At 38.3% G+C, this 22,104-nt stretch overlaps 1 protein-coding gene across 1 annotated transcript; it reads right to left on the reverse strand.

Moving 5' to 3' along the window:
- Positions 1-762: 762 nt before the first annotated feature.
- recql4 (RecQ helicase-like 4) lies at positions 763-22,044 on the reverse strand. Its single transcript, XM_042745137.1, has 24 exons — positions 21,733-22,044; positions 21,567-21,600; positions 21,377-21,477; positions 21,128-21,274; positions 19,381-20,435; positions 19,205-19,304; positions 18,155-18,305; positions 17,959-18,075; positions 17,392-17,544; positions 16,385-16,477; positions 15,903-16,039; positions 15,657-15,740; positions 14,013-14,201; positions 13,757-13,939; positions 6,729-6,927; positions 6,368-6,645; positions 5,563-5,700; positions 5,126-5,411; positions 4,137-4,266; positions 3,881-4,047; positions 1,547-1,736; positions 1,284-1,452; positions 1,095-1,203; positions 763-990 (listed from the first exon to the last, which is right to left on the reverse strand). Exons 1-24 carry the CDS (start codon positions 21,814-21,816, stop codon positions 869-871), a joined length of 4,416 nt encoding a protein of 1,471 aa, XP_042601071.1. The 5' UTR covers positions 21,817-22,044; the 3' UTR covers positions 763-868.
- Positions 22,045-22,104: the final 60 nt, after the last annotated feature.

The raw sequence follows: 22,104 nt of genomic DNA on the forward strand, positions 1-22,104 counted from the left end.
AAGACCATCAGTCATTAACGAGGAAATTCTGATCTATTCAACAACACACACTGCACAAAACTTTATATTAAGAAACTGCTTTTGAAACATTTCCCAAACACTATATTTTCATATTGAACAGAAGTAAATATTAGCAAATTTCTGATAAAAAGATTTTTTTTTTTTTATCTTCTCAACTGGCTGGTAGACGAATATTTAAAAAAAAAAAACCATTTCATTATAAAGCCAATTCATTTGAGGATTTTATATATATTTTTCACAGCATTCTAAGTTTTAATTTTGATAAATATAAAAATAAATATATTATTGTGGTTCTATATTAAAATGATATTAAATTCAAATTAAATTGTTACTTTTTTTATTTGTTTCTAAATGATTTGCTCTTGTCAACAAGTCATACAAATAGAAAAAATAGTAATAATAAAATATAAATTAAGAAATTCCTGCACACATGAAGTTGGTTGAAGTCTGGAGTTGGTTTTTATATTATATTCATATGTGCGGCCTGTAATTACAGTAGGAGATACCACACAAAACAAGCATCTAATCAAGGTAGATGTGCGTCTGTGATTAATTTTGTATTATACAAATTATAGAAGTTAATATATGTTGTTGTTTGGGAAAGTTTAGTATACATGTAGTAGGCTATAAATGCATAAACTGACTAAAATGTATCTGGATCTGACAAAAAAATAAAAAATAAATAAAAAAAAAACAGCACAATAGTGCCCACTACAGGACAGACTGAGCAAATACAACTGCTGTGTTTACAGATCACCAGTCTTTATTGTATATAAAGTTATAAAACACAACACGTGAACATTTAAAAGAGTGACTAACAGCACTAATAAATCATCGTGAGATCATGTTACCTCGTTCTAATGATCTCCTGTGTAGCTAAACGAATGATCTCATTGAAATCAAATTGAATATATTTCCTCCAGTATCTTCGGTCACGCCCGTATGTCTGTGCTGGATAACACGGACTTCCTGTGGGGGCACAGAAACACATATTGAAATACCCCCCAAAAAAAAAATAACAATAAAAAAAAAAAAAAGACAACAGGTGGAGTGAAATGTCACTAGAAACAAACCGATGCCATGGAAGATTCTGGCCACGGCTCGACCGGAGAACTTCTCATCGCTGCGACTGGACAGGAACCCTCTGATGTCCGCGCAGATCTGAGCCTCCCAGTCCCTCATCTGAGGACACGGTACAACAACAGCATTCAGAGATAGACATGAGAGTTCACGTCAGAAACGAAACTGTGAAAGAGTCCCACTTTGCATTTGTTGAGCTCTTCCTCCTCGTCCTCCTCTTCCTCCTGATAGTGTTTGCTCAGGTCCAGGTTTCTCCTCTTGTCGAAATAATGGCGCAGCAGCTCTTTGAGAGCCTGGCTCCTGCTTTCCTCCAGATCATCCATACACAGACTGCAGTTACGGTACGCAACGCTGCACACAAACACAACACGTACACTCAGTACAGATGATGTGATTTTATGATGACAGTGAAGGAGCTCCGTCATGGTGAGTGTGTGGGTCTGACCTGCGGAAGGCTTTGAAGCAGGTTTTGAGCTGGTACAGCTGTGTCCTCTCCTGTGCCATCACTCGGCCGTGCAGAAAGGCACAAACCGCATCCAGCTCGTCCGCTGTCAGGTCTCCATATGAGCGGAAATAGAAGGACAACGCTGAGAACTCCACGTGGACGCCGCTCCGTCCTGTGCCTCCATATGAACCTGACGAGATGAAGAGACAGGATATAATGGAATTGGGGCTGTCAGTTTATTGCATTGATTAATTCGTTATGAAAGAGTAATGTCATTAAAATACACTGCCCGTCCAAAAAAAAAGTCACCAGTTAAGATCCTCCCATTGGATAATTACTGCATGGATGATTATGTTATGTGCCCAAAGAATGAGGTCAGCTGACTACCTGAATATACTGAATGACCAGGTTATTCCATCAATTAATTTTTTCTTCCCTGATGGCACGGACATATTTAAAGATGACAATGCCAGGATTCATCGGGCTCAAATTGTGAAAGAGTGGTTCAGTGAGCATGCAACATCATTTTCACACATGGATTGGCCACCACAGAGTCCAGAGTCACACCTTTACCCCAATGAGAATCTTTGGGATGTGCTGGAGAAGACTTCGCAGCGGTCTGACTCTCCCATCATCAATACAAGATCCTGGCGAAAAATTAATGCAACTCTGGACACGAATAAATGTTGTGACATTGCAGAAGCTTATTGAAATAATGCCACGGCGAATGCGTGCCATAATCAAAGCTAAAGGCAGTCCAAATAAATATTAGAGTGTGTGACTTTTTTTTTGGACGGGCAGTGTATTTCAACGAAGTTAAAGCACTGGCCCCACCCCCAGATTTGTACGACATCTTACATTTCACACAGTTGACTGTTGACAAATATGATGTAGGACAACTACTCCATAAATGCAGTTATGCCCTAAAATTCAAAATAGTAGAGTAAACAAATGCCCCTTATTTTTTGTATATTTATATCACATGATATGAGCATTATAACATGAGCAGCGAGAGCAATATCACACAGTGCTGTTTATGTCCGAATAGCATGAATGCGATTTTATACAAATGTGATTTTATACAACAGTTCAGTAAATAAGTTAATATTGCGTTTTTGCGCAGTTTTGCCAACGAAAATATTACCTATAAAGCCACTGCCGAACTGTTGTGCATCTGTGAGTAACACAGCGGTGTTTCGTTTCTGAACAAATCCGCATTTTGAATGAATTGTGTGAACCAATGACTCAGTAGCCCATTCAAAGAGAGAGCCGTTTCATTAATTCCTGAATGAATCAGTCGTTTGAACGAATCAAATGAATGAATGACTCATAAACACATTTACTGCCACCCGCTGTCAGTTTTAGTTTCTTCTTTAGAGTGTCATTTCATTTATTTAAAAATAGATAAATAAAATAAAAGAGATAGTTCAAAGAAAAAAAATCTGTCATCATTTACTCACCCTCATATCATTTCAAACCTGAATTACTTACTTTCTTTGCGCAACATAAAAAAAGGTATTTTGAAAACTGTTGTTAACTAAGCTGTTTTGGTTAGCAGTGACTTTCATTGCATGAACAAAAAATACTAAGATTTCTCAAAATATCTTAGGTGTAAATATGTTGTTAGGCTGTTGTAGCCTAAACGTTTGTGTAATAAATTTTTGTTGAATCAAATAAAATATTTCTTTCTAAATCTACTATTTGTAATGTTTACTTGATATTTTCTCATTTAACACAATAATAGCTTTAAATAATATTTTGTGGGTATTTTCATAGCCAAATTTATTTAGCGATTAATTTAATCAATCACCGCATCATGTAATTAATTAGATAAAAATTTTTAGTAACACTATTTTAGTGTCCTTGTTACACGTTACATGTACTGTACTTACTATTATAAAACAATAAATTATGCATAATTACATAAAAGTAACCCTATGCGAAATCCTAATCCTAACCTTAACCATATAGTAAGCACATGTACTTACTTAATATTACTCCGTACTTAAATGTATAATTACACTGTAACAGGGACACCTTAAAGTTTTAACTAATTTGTAGTTAGGCCATCTATCTTTCTCATGAATCATGTATTAATCTCCTAAAGAAATCTTTATTACTGGGATCAATTTTGGCCAAAATAAAAAACAAAAACACACACTTAGAGAGGAAGACATTATCTGACTGTCATGTGAAGTGACCATAATCATTTTGTTTTACATACAACTTGGGGAGGCATATTGTTTTAATTTTAGAGGTCCGATCCAATCAGAATAAAGCTAGTCGTTTGCACCATGCATCAGATGATCTGTGAATCACACGGTCTCCTCTCACCTGTGTCTGAACCCCACTGCAGCTGTCTCAGGCCTCTCTTCACCAGAGGAAGCTGCCAGCCCATAGTGTCCGCCAGCTCCACCACGTCAAACTCCAGAGTGTCACATGACTCCACGCGCTCCCCTGCCATGCGTTTGCGTGCCAGAGCCACAGCGACCGGAGGACACCTGACAACATACAAAATTACACAATCAGCACTGACGAGCTTCTAGAAGCATCAGAAGCTACTTATCTGGACTGTGTAAGAGTTACGTACAGTTTGGTGATTTTGCGGAGCTGTTGCGGACCACCGTAAAACTGCATCTTACAGATGGAGAGCGTCGGATGAAGAAGCTCCACCCACTGCTGAGGATGAAGCTCCAGGTAACACAACAGGGTCTCCAGACCTAAAACACACAGAGAATTCAGATTTAGTGTAAAATATAGAACTCACAGAATGAGAAGAGGGCTATAGTTCACAACAGACTTCTTATTAACTAAAACTAACAATATTACATTGAAAAATCTTTTATGTTGACTGAAATAAAATAAAGACAAAATTAGCTTCATTGTCAAGGTAAGATTTTTTAATTTTATTTAATTTAAGCTAAAATTCTAAAATTATTCAAACTAAAACAAATAAACATCTAAAAAATTAATTAAAACAAAAATTCTAATCAGTGTTTTATTAGTTATCTCTGAGATACTATTATAGTTATTAATATTTAGGATTACTTATTTTCCATTTTCATTTTAGTTCTAGTAATTCCCGTTTTTGTCATTTTCAGGAGTGTTTCTTTAATACATATGTAGTTTTTTTTTTAAATATTTTATTTTAGCTTTAGTTATTTTAGTAAATCAAGTGAAACTACATTAAACAGATTTTTGTTTATTTTATTCCAAGTAACAATTTTTTTGCAATGGTTTTGACTTTAGTTTCAGTTTTAGTTAACTAGAATAACCCTGATTAAAATGAAAAAAAGAAAAAAATAATAATTAAAAATATGTAATCTATACTGTCATCACTGAATCACCCTCATTTCATTCAAAAGAAACAAGACATTTCTTTTCTTGTAACACTTGTGGAAAATGAACCTGCTCTTGTCCACACAATGACAATGAACTCCAAATAAAGCATAAAAAAGCACCATAAAAGAATAAACAATTTGATGGTGTTTGTGTTTTCATCCACATATTTTTTTGTGCCAATTCTGGTATTGATTTTGCAATAATCTGCACTTTCTCTCATGTTTATCCAAGTCTCACTCTCTTCGGTGATGTCGAGGGTCTCCACGGTCTCCTGCACGGGAATGGCTCTCTCATGTGTGTGACATGCACGCTGTTCTCGCACGTCACTCAGCTTCAGACCGCCGTCGCCCTCCTCCGGCTCCTCCTCTGCCGTCTGAGTTGGTTTGTTGTGCTCGTGTGGAGTGTGTGTCTGCGGTGGTTGTTGTTCTGTGGGAGTCACTGTCTCAGTCAGCTGCTGCTGGTGTGGATCAGTGTTTTCACAAAACTCCATCTCCAGTAACTCACTGTCAGATACTTCTGCAGCCTACAGGGTATGACATTCAGACTTCAATGCAACTCAATAAATACAAATAAACACATAAATAAAACTAATAAATACATTAAAAGAAACAAAATAAAAAGTAAATAGGAAAATACAATAAAAATATATATATTTGTAGTTATTTAAGTGTCACCTGTGCCAAATCCTGCTGCTTCTGCTGAATCTGTCTGCATTTACATGGAGGAAAAACCTTCTGCACCAGTTTCTTCACTGTATAAAAATCCACTGTGTCTGCGTAGATGTGCCTGCGCAGCTCATGCAGGTCTGCACCCTAAATGCAATACACAAATAATAGAAATAAACACCAATTGTTGCAGTGTAATTGGTAATTACAATTAACTAAAACTATTAAAATTTATTTTGTTAATTGACATTAAATAGAAAAGAAGTTAAAATAAAAATAAATGTTAGATGAAAAATGTTAGATGTCAATGTAAATTAAAACAGAAATAAAATAATTGAAAGTTGAAGTACTAAAATTACTAAAACTAAAAAAAAAAAAAATTTAAACCTAAATAGTAACATTTAAAAAAATCTAAAAATGACTAAAACCACATAAAATAACCAAACCTAAATCCTCTGCAGTTTTGTTATCATTAATTAAATTAAAAATAAATATTAAAAAATAGATTTTGTTCATTTAAATAAATTTGAAATGAAATAAAATATAAATATTAGAAGAAAAAAAAGCTTAAATGTAAATTTAAACTGAAATAAAATAAGTTGAAGTAATACACTGGAATAGAAATAAAATTAAACCTAAACCTAATACAAATGACAAAAGCACAACACTAAATTACTGAAACTTCAACTAAAATTAAAGTAAAAATGAATACTTATAATAATAGTATATAATATAGTATAAAGTATAAAATATATTACTAATATTAAAATATTGTTATTAATATAAAATTACAAAGTACTCCACAAGCACAGACCTCTGGGTCTAGAAACAGGTGGCAGTGTGCTGGGTGTCCGTCACGTCCTGCTCGGCCAATCTCCTGCACATAGCTCTCAAAACTTTTGGGCATGTTGTAGTGGACGATCCCACGCACGTCTGACTTGTCCAACCCCATACCGAAGGCCACGGTGGCCACCACCACACGCAGCTCCCCGCACATGAAATTATTCTGCACTCGCCGCCTCTCTGAAGCAGACATCCCGGCATGGTACGCCTCTGCAATCCACTTCAGAGGCTTACGGATCTTTTTCCTGGCTGAGATGACGTGGAAAAATAAAATAAATACCTAAAACAAAGCGAAGGAGCAGAAGTGTTTTGTATGACAGTGATGTATTTACCGAGAGCTTTCTTCTTCTTCCCTACAGGATTGTCCTCCTCATCCTCTGGTGCTGGTTTGGAGGACTCTCTCAACATCACCCCCTGCAGGCAGGTGCGCAGCAGTGCAGCGATACGGGACGTCTCCTCCCGCCTGGTACAGTAGACGATAACTGACTCTAGAGCGCCAAAGCGTTCACCCTTCAGCAAAGACACCAGAGCCTGTAGGAGAACACATTAAGATATTTGAGACAAGTGTAACAGCTAGGGATGGGCGATATCTTTTATATACGTTTGCAATATACCGGTAAAAACTGCCCCCACAATAAGAATTAGTCTTCCAGTGATAATAATGATAACTTCTAGTTGTTGACATTAGTATTCTTCAGTGATGGATATGTGGAGTTTCTGCGCAAGGGTGCTGTTACGGCCAGCACTCAGGCCGCAACAAAACGGAGACCAGACGCGTCACGGCGTATTAAACATTTATTTAAACACCAGAAAACAGACATAAACATAATCCAAATAACGGAAGGTATCAGGGTCGGGCAAGACACTCAGCACGACGTGCAGCGACAAACTCCATTACGAAGACAAAACGCCCCACTTCCTTCACGAGAAGTCTCCCACATATTTCACTCCACAATCCAACAAGTGTCAGGTGTGTAGCCACGCCCCCTCCAGACGGCACCTAAAAACACAAACACACACACGCACGCACAGCTAGGCTGAGACGTCACACCCCCCCCCCCCCCCTTAAAAAAACCCAATTCCATAACAACAAAAAAAAAACACAACAAAACATAAATCCAAACACAAGACATTGAAAATATCAAAATCACAATAAAGAACTTCTGACCCACTAACCCTTTACCTCATCTACCCAACATCTTCATCCCCAGCAATCCGGATCCTGGAAGCAATTTAAGGTGATAAAGAATATAGTAGGAAGCAAAAGAAAGTAGGCAGCATTCTCATCAACAATTATATATCCGCATCAAACGTACGGGACAACGCATCAGCCATGACGTTATCAACCCCTCTGATGTGTTGAATATTCAAATTATATGGCTGTAGAAATAAAAACCCACCGCATCAAACGCTGACTCGGACTTTGCAATGAATGCAGAAATGTCAAAGGATTATGATCCGAGTATACCAGCACCTCCGCGCCACCCCCCACATAGACATCAAAATGCTGGAGTGCCCAGATCATAGCCAAAGCTTCTTTCTCGATCACCGAATAATTCCTTTGATGTACATTAAACTTTCGTGAAAAGAAACATACAGGGTGATCCACTCCGTCTTGATCAGATTGTAACAAAACTGCCCCCGCTCCTACGTGACTTGCATCAACCTGTATTTTAAAAGGCTGACCAAACTTAGGTGCCGCAAGGACTGGGGCTGTTGTCAGTAGCAATTTCACATTATCAAATGCCCTCTGACAATTAAGGGTCCATTCAAACTTCATTGAACCCTTCAACATATCCGTCAATGGGGAAACTACCGTGGAAAAAATTAGGACAGAAACTCCGATAGTAACCGACGAGTCCCAAAAAACCGCATTAGCTCCTTTTTTGTTGATGGAGGAGGAAAACCTTCAACCGCTAAAATTTTAGCTTGAAGTGGACGTACCTGGCCCTGCCCCACCTCCTTTCCCAAGTACTTCACTGTGGCCTGGGCAAATTCACATTTCGACAAGTTGACTGTAAGGCCTGCTTCAACCAACCGGTCAAACAAGGCCCGTAAACGCTGAAGATGCTGCTTCCAAGTATCATTAAAAATAATAACGTCATCCAAATAAACAGCGCAACCCTTCAACCCCAGAGTCACTCGATTCATTAATCTCTGAAAGGTTGCTGGGGCATTCCGCAAACCAAAACTCATAACGGAATACGAGTATAACCCTGAGGGCGTAATAAAAGCAGTTACCTCTTGGGCACGTGTTGTTAATCACCTGCCAATACCCCTTCAAGAGGTCCAGCTTGCTCACAAACTTGGATGCACCCACTTGGTCAACGCAGTCCTCCATACGAGGAAGAGGAAATGCATCAGGCTTAGTTATTTTATTCAACTACTTTCGATAATCAGTACAGAATCTGTGTGTACCATCTGATTTCTTTACTAACAAACAAGGCGATGCCCAACCAGAAAATGAATGTTGGGCTATGCCATTATCCAGCATATACTGAACCTCAGATTCTAATATTTTCCGTTTCTCAAGAGGAAGCCGATAAAAACGCTGCCGTATTGGTGGCGCATCACCATCATCCACATCATGATATATCAGATGTGTGCGCGACAGCACATCTCCAAACAACCTGGGAAATTCAGCCACTAAACACATTACCTCTGATCTATGCCCATCCGACAGATGACTTAACGAACTCTCGAAATTCTCAAGTGCTTCAGAATTTCTTAACCGTGGTAACAATTCACTATTCCCAGGTGCTTTCACATCCCCCCCAGTCAAATGAGAGTCCTCAAGTACTCTGGGGGCAACAGACACAGGACTTATGTTTACCTCAGAGCTACGAGAGAAATATGGTTTCAGCAGATTAGCATGACAAAGTTGCTTTAATTTTTTCCGATCAGGAGTAGCAATGATGTAATCCTGTTCCGAAACTCTCCGTACTACGGTATAAGGACCAGAAAATTTCGCACAAAACGGAGATCTTGGGTAAGGCAGCAACACTAATACTTGATCACCCAGACTAAAAACACGACATTCCGTATGGCGATCAAACAATCTTTTCATTTTAATTTGCGCCTTCCCAAGACGTTTCTGCGCTTTCTGTCCTGCAAGAAACAAACGCCTCCGGAACCCACTAACATAGTCGGACAATTTTTTAGGTGGTTCTTCACCCTTCAACTCATCTTGCAAAACTGTAAGTGGTCCCCGCACCGTGTGACCAAACACCAATTCGTTTGGACTAAAACCCAAACTCTCCTGTGTCACCTCCCTAGCAGCAAGCATTAGCCAAGGCAGCCCATCCTCCCAATCCCGATTTAGTTCAACACAATAGGCGCGCAACAACGACTTCAGAGACTGGTGGAAACGCTCCAATGCCCCTTGACTCTGAGGATGTTGTGCACTTGACTGGTTATGCTTCACCCCAAGCTGCCTCAATCTCTGCAAACATTCCAGACATAAAATTGGTCCCTCGATCGCTCTGAACAATCCTGGGTATTCCAAAAATAGAAATGAAATGCGTCAAAGCTTTAACGACAGCTTTAGTGGTGATCTTACGCAAGGGATATGCCGCGGGATAACGAGTTGTTTGACACATAACTGTAAGCAAATACGAGTTAACCGATTTAGACGGAGGCAACGGTCCCACACAGTCAATCATTATGTGTTCGAAAGGTTGACTTATTACCGGTATCGGACACAACGGCACGGGTTTTAAAACCTGATTGGGTTTACCAACCATCTGGCAAGTGTGACAAGTTTTAATAAATGTTGCTACATCCTTTTTAAGAAGAGGCCAATAATATTGCAACAAAATACGGTGATAAGTCTTTTTCACGCCCAAATGGCCTGCAACATCCCCATGGGCAGCCCTTAATACCACCTCCTTATACTGATCCGGCACCACTACCTGAATTATTGCCTTACTGCCTAAATCCTCACTTTGATGACTCCATTTCCTCAACAGCAACTCCTCCTGAACAAAGTAGCCGGTTGCCACACTCTCCACCTCCTCAGGGGGCACTGCAACAGCAAACAAAGGTTTTAACACAGAATCATTCTGCTGTGCAGCTACCAACTCACTACGAGTAATAGGAGAAATCCCGGCTAACCCAGGTACCTCAACTTTTTGCACCTCTACACGATCAGATAAGCTACGACTCACTGAACGTGTTACGGCACAGGACACAAACACCTCAGGGAAATCACAACTCAATTCATCAGTTTGTCCTTTCAATGGAGTAAACAAAACTACCGGTGGAGGAACAACATCTCTCCACACTCGCCCCCCTGCCAAGTTGTTTCCCAAAATCACCGAAACACCTTTAACAGGTAACGACGGACGCACTCCAACAGTTACCTCTCCCTCCACCAAGTCAGATTTTAAATAAACTCTATGCAAAGGAACAGACAACGTCTGCAGCCCTATCCCCCTGATCAATACGTTTTTCTCCGCACTTGAGGCAGCAGAAAAAGGTAGAATCGACTCTAAAATAAACGATTCTGATGATCCAGTATCCCTCAAAATCTTAATTGGTACCTTGTCAATACCATCAGTTAATGACACAAAACCGTCTGTAATAAATGGAGCATAATTCAAATGAGAATCAGCCTTTAGAGCTTTTGATTCCATTACAAAATCAGAGCATACCGGCAGTTTTTTAGACGTAGACACCGTGTCTACCAATAATGTGGGAACAAAATTGATCTTTTTACCTCGTGACCTCAGTTTGCCTGCCAACACTGGACACTCATTTTTCCAGTGTCCATTGTTAAAGCAATAATGGCAAACATTATCATCAGTTTTCCCCCGCACAGAATTAACCGACCTCTGAGCAGGAGGCACAACATCAAATTTTCGTGAGCGTTGCTGAGACAAATTATCTCTATAACTAACACTACCACCTGCACGTGCATCAGCAAACCCACTCCTATGAGTTAAAATGAATTCATCCGCCAATACAGCGGCTTCAGCAACCGTGCCGGGCTTATTTTCATTGATATACGTAGCAATGTTATCAGTGACAATATTTCTAAACTGCTCCAACAAAATCAAATCTCGCAACTCTTCAAAAGTACTCACATTTGATGCAGCGCACCACCGATCAAAAATGCCCAGTCAGCTCTCTCCCCACTTCAACATGAGTCTGACGTTCTCCTCTTCGCCAACTCCTAAAACGCTGACGGTACGCTTCTGGAACCAACTCATACACTCTCAGAATAGTAGACTTAACCTTGTCATAGTCTTTTTCGATCTTCCACCGTAAGCGCCATATAGGCCTCTTGTGCTCTACCGGTAATTACACTTTGAAGCATCACTACTCGATCAGCAATAGGCCAGTTACGTTCCTCCTCCGCAATACTCTCAAACAACGAGAAAAAAACATCGGGATCACGTTCATTAAACTTAGGAAGCAATTTTAAATTCCCTACTACATCAAATGAACGCGATACTCTTTCCTGTGATGGTACACCTTCAAATGGCATTTTACCTTCACCGATTAATTTTAACCGCTGAACTTGCAACTCAAAATCTCGCGACAGCTTCTCAGATTCCAGCTGTTGCGAATGTTTGAGCTGTAATAATTCCATTTCGCGTTATTTAAGCAAATCGTCCATTTTCAACCTTTTCAATTCAAGTTCGCGTTCCTTAACTACATTAGCCATCTCTCGACTATGCATTTGCTGCATCTTAAGGATCTCTTTTTTCTGTTCAAAAGATAAACCTGAAAAAAGGTCCACCGATTCTTTCTCCTCAATAACCTCTTCATTCCCAACTGACAAAATTTCTCCCTCACTCAACTTTACTTTCAAAACTGTTTTTAACTCATTCTTTTTTAACCGTTTATCCACATCTCCAATACCATAATGTTCCACAAGTTCCCACAATTGTCCTTTAGAAAGCATATTTAACAAAGCCTCCGACGGAGATTTAATAAAGCTTTCGATGCATGCCATATTTCTAATTCAAAGTTACTAATTCACAAATTCATAGGTAAATAAAAAAAATATATATATTTATATATTTTTTCTTTTTTTTTTTTTTTTTTTTAAAGTGATCAAAAACGGATGAACATTCATTCACGCATTCCCCTTCCTAAGTACCACCAACAACCCCTATATTTCTAAACCTAATCTTCATGCAACTCCCCAGAGCCGAGCGCCTTTAAACACTAAAATACCGCTGGTAGTGAACTAAGCAATTCTGCCCAATTCCCAAACCACGGCAGTGCTACTCAGCCCAGGAGTCTGCACAAAATAACAAACTAAAATAACAAACCAACGCTAAGCGTCGCTAAAGCCTAACAGGGGAATGAATGAAATCATCCTGTCGTTTATCACCCACATCAAACACTTGACTTACCCATGAAAAATGTGAACAAACTGTTTCGTTGCCTTCTCACGTCCGTCTCCCGCAAAATTTCCCCAAATTATTCAAACGAAAATCATAAAAACTACACGTAACTAACGCATTGGTTTTGACGAGCCCCCATCTGTTACGGCCAGCACTCAGGCCGCAACAAAACGGAGACCAGACGCGTCACGGCGTATTAAACATTTATTTAAACACCAGAAAACAGACATAAACATAATCCAAATAACGGAAGGGGTCGTCAGGTCGGGCAAGACACTCAGCACGACGTGCAGCGACAAACTCCATTACGAAGACAAAACGCCCAACTTCCTTCACGAGAAGTCTCCCACATATTTCACTCCACAATCCAACAAGTGTCAGGTGTGTAGCCACGCCCCCTCCAGACGGCACCTAAAACACAAACACACACGCACGCACAGCTAGGCTGAGACGTCACAGGTGCCCTCCAGCTTCCAGTATGAATTAAACAGTCATTACATTATGCATGGGCTCATTTTCACTCAAATTATCGTCATTTTAATATCGTTATCGCAATAAATATCAGAAATATCGTGATATATTTTTAAGCCCATATCACACATCCCTAGTAACAGCTTGTTCATGCCAACTCCAAAATAAGCTCATGAAAAAGATTTTTAAGCATTGCATCTCTCTAAAATTTTAAATATTTATTGTATCCAGAGGTTAAACTGAGGTTTAAGAGAATAATGACAATTTGTGATTTGGCCAATATTTTTGGAGCAGAAAAGTGTGAGCAACAAAATCATTAAAACAAAGTAAAACAAGAAAAATAAAAAAAAAAGTCATTTGGCAAAAAAAATAAAATAAATAATAATAATAATCTAAAGAAATATAAAAAAAATGTATATATATTTAGCGATTTAAGCAGTGAAACAGTCCAATTATTCTGAAATGAATTTCTCTAGTTCATTGTTTAGTTGCATTTGACATCTTACATGAAAACAAAGAGTTTTTAAACGCACCTGCTCTTTGTCTTTGTCCATGGACACGGACAGCTGGAGGTTGTGAGGGACAGCAGCAGAACGGACGGCGATTCCGTCTTGATCGCTGATGTCCAGATGTCGGCCGATGTCCAGCGCTGTGGATAGAGTGGCCGTGGCGGTGAGACCCAACAGACAGCGCACACCCAAACGATCCCTGAGCACCTACACAACACAAACACACATTAATTCTGCAGTGATCATATGAAGAAAAATATGATTCATTTGAGAGACAAACCTTGCACAGTCTCAAGTAACAGGGCCGGAAGTTGTGTGACCATTCAGAAACACAGTGAGCCTCGTCGATACATGCAAAGGCCACAGGGGGGAGCTGGTCTGCAGGAGGGAGGCATCCTGACCCCGAGTGACCTCCGCCAACCAGAGCTTCAGGAGACAACAGTAGGACATGCACCTGACCGGCCTTCACCTACACACACAATAAAATACATCAAACTAAGACACACAAGCTCACAGATTCATTTGTCAGCGTTGAGGAGTCTCACTTGTTCTAACTACTAAGTACTAATATTCAATATTAAACAAAAAATAAATTGAAGCTAAAATATATATATATATATATATATATATATATATATATATATATAAACATTCTTCACAAAATTACTATAACCAACTACCACGAAGATAAAAATACATAAAAAACAAACAAACAAAAAAAAAAACAATAAACAGTAATTTTGGTTAAAATTAGAACTGTTGCCTTGAAATAAAACACTGAAGTTGACCTAAAATGACTAAATATAAATACAAATGTAAAAAAATAATAAAATGTAATTAATAAAAACTAAAAAATTATAAAAAAAAGAAAAAAGACAAAAATGACTAAAATTAAAGTGAAAAATATAACAATAAAAAAAATATTATAAAGACTATAATAGAATATTAATGATACTAAAATAACACTGGTTAGGAAAAACTAAGATGAAAAAGAAACTATAGTCTTTATACCTGTATTACAAGACATGCTACACATCATTCTTACCAGGTCAAGAATATATGATCATATTACCCCAATACTACAGTCTCTGCACTGGCTACCTATTAAGTTCCGTATCAGTTACAAAATAGTATTACTTACTTATAAGGCCCTTAATGGCTTAGCTCCTGCATACCTAACTAGCCTTATACCACGCTACAATCCATCACGCTCCCTAAGGTCACAAAACGCTGGACTTTTGATAGTACCTAGGATAGCAAAGTCCACTAAAGGAGGTAGAGCTTTTTCGCATTTGGCTCCCAAACTCCGGAATAGCCTTCCTGATAACGTTCGTGGTTCAGACACACTTTCTCTGTTTAAATCTAGATTAAAAACACACCTCTTTGGCCAAACATTCAAATAATACATCTCATAATTTTGGACTGCAGTTATATCTGATCAAATGTGCATTATTATTCTTAAGCTTGGGTTAAACTAATTAATTTTACTTGGCTGGAACAGCAGCTACGCTAATTACGTCTCTATTTGTTTCTTTGTTATTTACATCCCGTGGTAACTAGGATTTACACAAGCTCCAGTCTGGATCCAGAACACCTGAGAAGAGATGATGCCAACCCCTCAGAGGACCTCAGATGATGTTAACCCCAGAGACAACATACAGAACTACCACATTTTGCTATAAGTTTTGATTGCATAATTGCTGTTAATAGTGTTAATCATCTGTTTGTTTACGTCTTTTATTGATTTTTCTGAACATATCTGCCATATGCACATGAACTGACAGTCACCACTGATAAGCTACTACTAAATATTGTAGAAACTTAATTTTCTGTAAAGTTGCTTTGTAATGATTTGTATCGTAAAAAGCGCTATACAAATAAACTTGAATTGAATTGAATTTGTGAATTATTTTATAGTCTTTACCTTCTCAATAGCCGCTTCTCTCTGTTTCTTAGACATGTTGGAGTGGATGCAGGCGGCTTTCAGCATTGGCGGGAGTCCTGAGAGCTTCACAAACAATGTAAAAATGAAACAAACACATTAAATGGTTGTTCTGCCTCCCAGGAGATGTTTTAAGCTACATGCTCATGAATTCTCACAATTCCCTGCATTATAAACAGTATTTTCTTGAATAATTAAATTATATTTCCACTACAAATTCGAACGTACCTGATCATCCATCAGAGACACCAGAGGAGACACCACCAGCGTGATGCACTTTGACCTCTGGGCGTACAGGTACGCAGGAAGCTGGTAGCACAGAGATTTGCCCATACCAGTGGACAAAACCACTAATGTGGACAGACCTGAATGAAAACAAAACCACCAACAGGTCAGAGAACCCACTTAACACTTCACATGCAACTCAAATTCATTTAGCTTTTTGCTTTTCTGAACATCAAAACTCACTCATATGTGTGTTAAAAATATATTAAAATGGCTTTTAGGAAATTTATTTCAGACTGAACAATTTTTAGACAATCACATGATTTTTTGGGTCTAAACAGTAAAAACACACAGGAATCCCTTCAATTGTGGTTATTATAGCAGTTTTATTCTTTATTTGGTATATAATTTGAATTTAGCATCAATCATATGATTCATATACAGAAATGTAGTTATGCCTCAAGCTTCTTATAACTTCCTCCCACCTGAAAGGATCCTCATGATGGCCGTCTCCTGACCAGGCCTGAAGGACTTGTAACCAAAGTCTCGAAGTGCTTCGTACACCTCTGGCGGGACATCTGTGGAAAATCAAATGAAAGACCGATAGTAAAAATACATTTGAACAGAATTAAAGGGATACTCCACCCCAAAATTAAAATTTTGTCATTAATCACTTACCCCCATGTCATTCCAAACCGGTAAGAGATTCGTTCGTCTTCAGAACACAATTTAAGATATTTTGGATGAAAACCGGGAGGCTTGTGACTGTCCCATAGACTGCCAAGTAAATAACAGTGTCAAGGTCCATAAAAGTATAAAAGTCATCGTCAGAATAGTCCATCTGTCATCAGTGATTCAACCGTAACGTTATGAAGCGACGAGAATACTTTTTGTCAATGAAGAAAACAAAAATAACGACTTTACTCAACAACTCCTCTGTGTCTCTCCGCATCACCGTAGCGGCATTTTGGAGAATATCCGCTGAACGCAAACTGCGTACGCTCTTCTGTGTCAGCTGCGTCACAAGGATATGTTTTCTACATATATTTACGCTTTGATTTGAACTAAAACAGTGCATCCTTGTGGCGCGGCTGACACAGAAGAGCGTACACTGCTTGCGTTCAGCTCATATTCTCCAAAATGGCGCTATGCTGGGAGACAGAGGAGATGAATTGTTGAATAAAGTCATTATTTTAGTTTTCTTCATGTACAAAAAGTATTCTTGTTACTTCATAACATTACGATTGAATCACTGATGGCAGATGGAGTATTCTGACGATGCTTTTCATACTTTTCTGGACCTTGACACTGTTACTTACTTGGCAGTCTATGGGACAGTCGTAAACCTCCCGTTTTCAACCAAATTGTTTTCCAAAGACGAACAAAGCTTTTACGGGTTTGGAATGACATGGGAGTAAGTGAATAATGACAAACTTTTAATTTTGGGGTGGAGTATCCCTTTAAGCTCTAACAGCACATTAATGTGACATACCTTGAACTTTCCCATCCTCCTTTGGCCTGTAGAGTGGCTCCATAGGTGGAGGAGGGGCGGGCCGCTCATAATCTGGTCTGATGATATTGAGCAGTATCTCTGCCCCCTGATCCTCCTTCTCAGAGGAGTCTCCGGCCACAGAGGGAGGGGCCACTGAAGTAAGAAAACAAAACATTTAACTTTGCTATTGTGGGTGATATGGATATTATAAATGATAATAAATTAAATTAAATTAAAAAAACTTAAATTTAATTTTATTTCAGCTAGTTTCCAATGCAAGAAAAAACAAACAAACACTTAAACTAATAAAAATGACAAAACACACAATGTTAGGTAAAAAAAAAAAATGTATAGCCTGAATGCACTGTAAGTCGCTTTGCATAAAAGCGTCTGCTAAATGCATAAATGTAAATGTAATTGTACAATAAAATTACTAAAGCTTAAACTAAAATTAAAATGAAAACAAAAATATACAAATAAAATCTAATTTTGAATAAAAAAAAAACAGATGGGTTGCTAGGGTGTTTTGCGACAAGTGACTAATCGCTGTAATTGATGCAGACCCACCAATAGGCTCTGCCCGCAGAGTTCCTGTCGCCCGAGCAACTTCCTCCAGTGTGGGCAGCTCAAACTCTTCTTCCTCTGCTTGGGTTTCCTGCTGTTCTGCAGAACTCACAACAGGAGCTGAAACACAAACCCGATTATCAATAACATAACCACAAATTCATGAGATCAGTCTCAGGTGACCTGCGCAGCCTCTAACCTCTTCCTCGACAGTCTCGTGCCCAGTGACCCGTCCCGCCGCACTTGTAGCAGGTGTCACCTTGACGACTGAAGCCACCGAACCGCCCCCTGCCCCTCCCGACTCCGCCCCCAAACCGCTCGCCCTTCAGCTGGAACTTCTGCATGTACATCTAGAATTATAAAACATTGAAAAACCACATTAATGAATTACCCAATGAAAACAATTTTATAAACAGATAGTTTCAGTATTTATAATTTTATTATTTTTTATTATTCAAAATAATATTATTTAATTATTTGAAAAATAATTAACAATTATTATTAATCCTAATGTACTAGTAAAATATTACTTTAAATTTACTTTAAAAATTTAATTTAATTTACTTTACTTTAAAATTACTTTATTACAACAGCCTACTTATATTTGCAGATGTCTTAATTTCTTTGCTTTCAAATGTTAGGGCTTTTATTTTACTTTTTATTTTTATTACTGTGGGACTTTAAAGCTTCTTTTTTGATGACAACATAGATATAAATGATTCACAAAACAAATGAGATGGCTGACGTGTTTCTTTTGGATTTATGCAAATCACATGGATCATACTTCAGATTGGAAATTTGGAAATGACAGAAATTCGTAATCCATTCTCAAAAAATTGCATAAGATTTACAATGCATGAAATCTGAGATCAACAATACCAAACAACAAAGGTTTTAGATATCTGATGGAGGGAAAACATTTCCAGTAAACACTGCTTAAATTTAATCTACTCTGGGACATCTAAAGCCTTGTAATATATAATATACAAATCATCTGGGATATTTTTATACAGGTTTTTATGTTTGTTTATAGAGCTTGATAGTTGTCCTCACTATATACTGTCATCTTGTAAAATGTGTCATTTTTGTGTCACAAATTGTGTCATTGTGTCCAAATTCCTTTGAAACATCTGTATTTGTATTTCACAGTATAAAGTTATATCGGTTTACAGCAACAAAAAGGTTGAGCAAACTAATTTCTGGATGAACTATTCCTTAAAAGAAGTAGATCTTGGTGTTATCAACCAACCTGCTTCCTCAGTGCAGCTCCTCTCAAAGCAAATCCCTTGACATGGGACTTCTTCTTTAAATTGATTTTCACAAAGTTGCCATCTGTGTTTTTGGTTGGCCTGGTTCAGGATGAGGACAATAAATCAGTAAAACACTGAACAAAATGTGACAATAACTGATATTTATGGTACCCACCTGACCCTGACAGTGTTCTTCATAGTATAAGCAGCGGCTCTAGCCTCCTCTTCATCCACCTCTCCCAGCAAATTCTCCTGAGGAATTGCTCGTTTCTGGGTTGTTTTTTTCTCTGAACTGGCAGTATCATCCTCCTCCTCGTCCTCCTCGACTTTTCCTTTCCTCTTTCCTCTTTTTTTGGGTTGATCCTCTCCAGCTGCCTCTCCTTTCTTAGTTCTCCGTCTCTTTTTCACTCCACCTTCCTGCTCCTCAGATTCATCCACGTCATCATCATCAGCCTCCCTCTGTCTTTTTCGACCTTTGGTTTTTTTGCCACCTTCGGCCTGTGCTCTGTCACCCGAGTCTTGATCTTTTCGAGCCCTGGGTTTGCGTTTCTTAGCATATGAAGCAGATTCAGGCTCCTCTGAACAGGCCTCGTCATCCCCCATGAGAGTCGCAGTGTTTTTTTGATATACCTGTTCACCATCAGGCCCCGGGGAGCCCAATTCTGCATCCACCACCACATTGTTCCTTACTAAAGATGCTACTGGATCTTTCTGTACACTGTCCTCTGATAAGGAAGATTTCTTCTTCTCTAGTGAAGCCTTAGGAGATGTCTGACCCTCATTTGACGCAGTTTCGCTTTTAACAGTAGGTCGTAAGACACTGTTTTCGATTTTCAACAGCTCTGAATTCCCAGCAACAGGTTTCCGAGGTTCCTCCACCTCATCGAAAACCTGGCAGCGTGCAAGCCAGCTGCTGTCCACAGAGGAAAACCTCTTGGTCATGGACTGCTTCAGAAACTGGACCCTCTCCAAGCTCTTGTGTGCAGAGCCCACAGCCGGAGAACAGGATTTGGAGGGGGTTATGGATGGAAAGGGATCTGATGGCTCGTCCTCAAACTCTGTGCTTGCCGTCTGTACTGGAGGAGCGCTGGGGTCTGGACGCGTGTTAGCTGGCTTTGGTGTGTGAGTGTCCATATCTGTCGGTGTTGCACTGGAGTTAGGAGTGTCCCTCAGTGGTTTCCCTGGTGTTCGGCGAGGGGTTGTTGCTTTTTTCAGAGAAAAAGATCGCTCCTAGAATTCAGTACATGTGACAAGAAAATAAGAGAACAGATATTCTGTAGCCGATTTATCCAAATGACATTCATTAAGAACTGCTTCAATCAAAGTACCATTATTTGTTAAAACAGCCATTAATGTCACACAGTTAAGTTATGTAATGCAAAAAGCACAACATAGAAAAGATGAATCAGTGGAAATATTTCTGAATATTTTTTCCAATATAACATACAGATTTTTCATTATGTCTTTTTATAAAATTATAGCTAAAATAAAGAGCCATTTCCACCAAATATCACAATGATATCAGTCAAAATAATCAGTAGAAAGGTTTCTGAATATAATATAGACAACAGTAACAAACATCAACATAATTGTTCTTATAATTTTAAATCTTAAAACATTTATTGAAAAAAAAATACATTATATACATGTCTTTTTTTATCTCTTTAATTATTAAAAATTAAATTCTATAGTATTTTACTTTTTAAATTAAACCTTTTTTACTTTTTAAATAAAACAAAATAGTTTTTATTGCATCAGACTGATTCTATTTTTTTTATTACCTTGATAATTTATTACTTTTATTTATTTTAATTTAATATTAATAATAATTAAATATCACAACATATCACATATCGTCATGAGATGAACGTGAGATTTTTATGATATCACCAAGCCTAGGATACAGTGTATGTCACATTCACCTTTGTTAAAGCTCCAAGATTGGTCTTCAACTTCATGCCAAAGTACTGAGCTGAAGCTTTCAGCGTCTCTTTGTCATCTGATGACAATTTTGGTACAGCAGCTGGCAGACTCTTCCGGTTGAGGTGAGACCCCCAGCATCCAGATTCCTTAAAACAGTGAACACATGCACATTTAATACATCTATACATAAACAGGTATAAGCTTCAGAAACCACAAAGACGGCTGATGAATTAGATTTGTCCTCTTACAGCTGTAGAAGGCTGACTCTTTGGGGGTTTTGTGTGATCCTCCTGCCCGGTGCCATTCCTTTCTCTTGCTTCTTTAAGAGAACGGTATTCTTTATAGAGTTCTGCAGAAACAAAAACACACAATAAAATAAATAATGATATCCTAACACGGACATACGTCACTCATCAAATTACAAACACATAAACTTACGTCTCGTCTCCTCTGGAGCTTTATCAATGTCGTCCTTTGAAAGAAAAGGTGTTTAATGACAGTATTAATGAAACAACAACAGAAGAAAACGACGTATGAAAACAACAACAAAGAGCATAAGTTAAAAACAACACAATATTCCAGAATACTGATTAATATACGACACCTTATTAGGTTTTCTGTTGTTTGTTTGGAAGAAAGACTGTTCCCATTTCTTCAGGAGGATTTTAACATCATTGTATCGATCCATTTATTCACTTTATCCGTGAAAACAAACAGAAACACAAACTCATCCAGCAACCTGCTTGACTTTATAATCCCTTCATAAAACACATCGACATCAGACGCACTATAAAAGAAACATGTCAGTTATACAGAGACGCGTATGTTACAGAAAAGACCATAGTAGGCTTAAATAAATACAGAGAGAAAAAATAAAGCACTTCTGTTTATCAGTCACTAAACTGCGACTTTTCACTGAACGCGCCAAATGTCAAATCAGCGTGAAAACAATAGATGACTTCCGGCCCTTTCCGGT

This window comes from Cyprinus carpio, chromosome B19, assembly GCF_018340385.1.
Source record: "Cyprinus carpio isolate SPL01 chromosome B19, ASM1834038v1, whole genome shotgun sequence".
In the NCBI taxonomy this organism is placed as follows: domain Eukaryota; kingdom Metazoa; phylum Chordata; class Actinopteri; order Cypriniformes; family Cyprinidae; genus Cyprinus; species Cyprinus carpio.

What these genes read in the sequence shown, in the direction of transcription:
- recql4 (XM_042745137.1), bottom strand. Translation starts at nt 21,816, where the DNA reads ATGGATCGATACAATGATGTTAAAATCCTCCTGAAGAAATGGGAACAG. An exon ending in TCTGCGGGCAGAGCCTATTG is followed by an intron (nt 17,545 to 17,958) that starts GTGGGTCTGCAT and finishes TTCTTACTTCAG; the next exon opens with TGGCCCCTCCCTCTGTGGCC. An exon ending in CCTCGACATCACCGAAGAGA is followed by an intron (nt 4,267 to 5,125) that starts GTGAGACTTGGA and finishes TGTGTGTTTTAG; the next exon opens with GTCTGGAGACCCTGTTGTGT.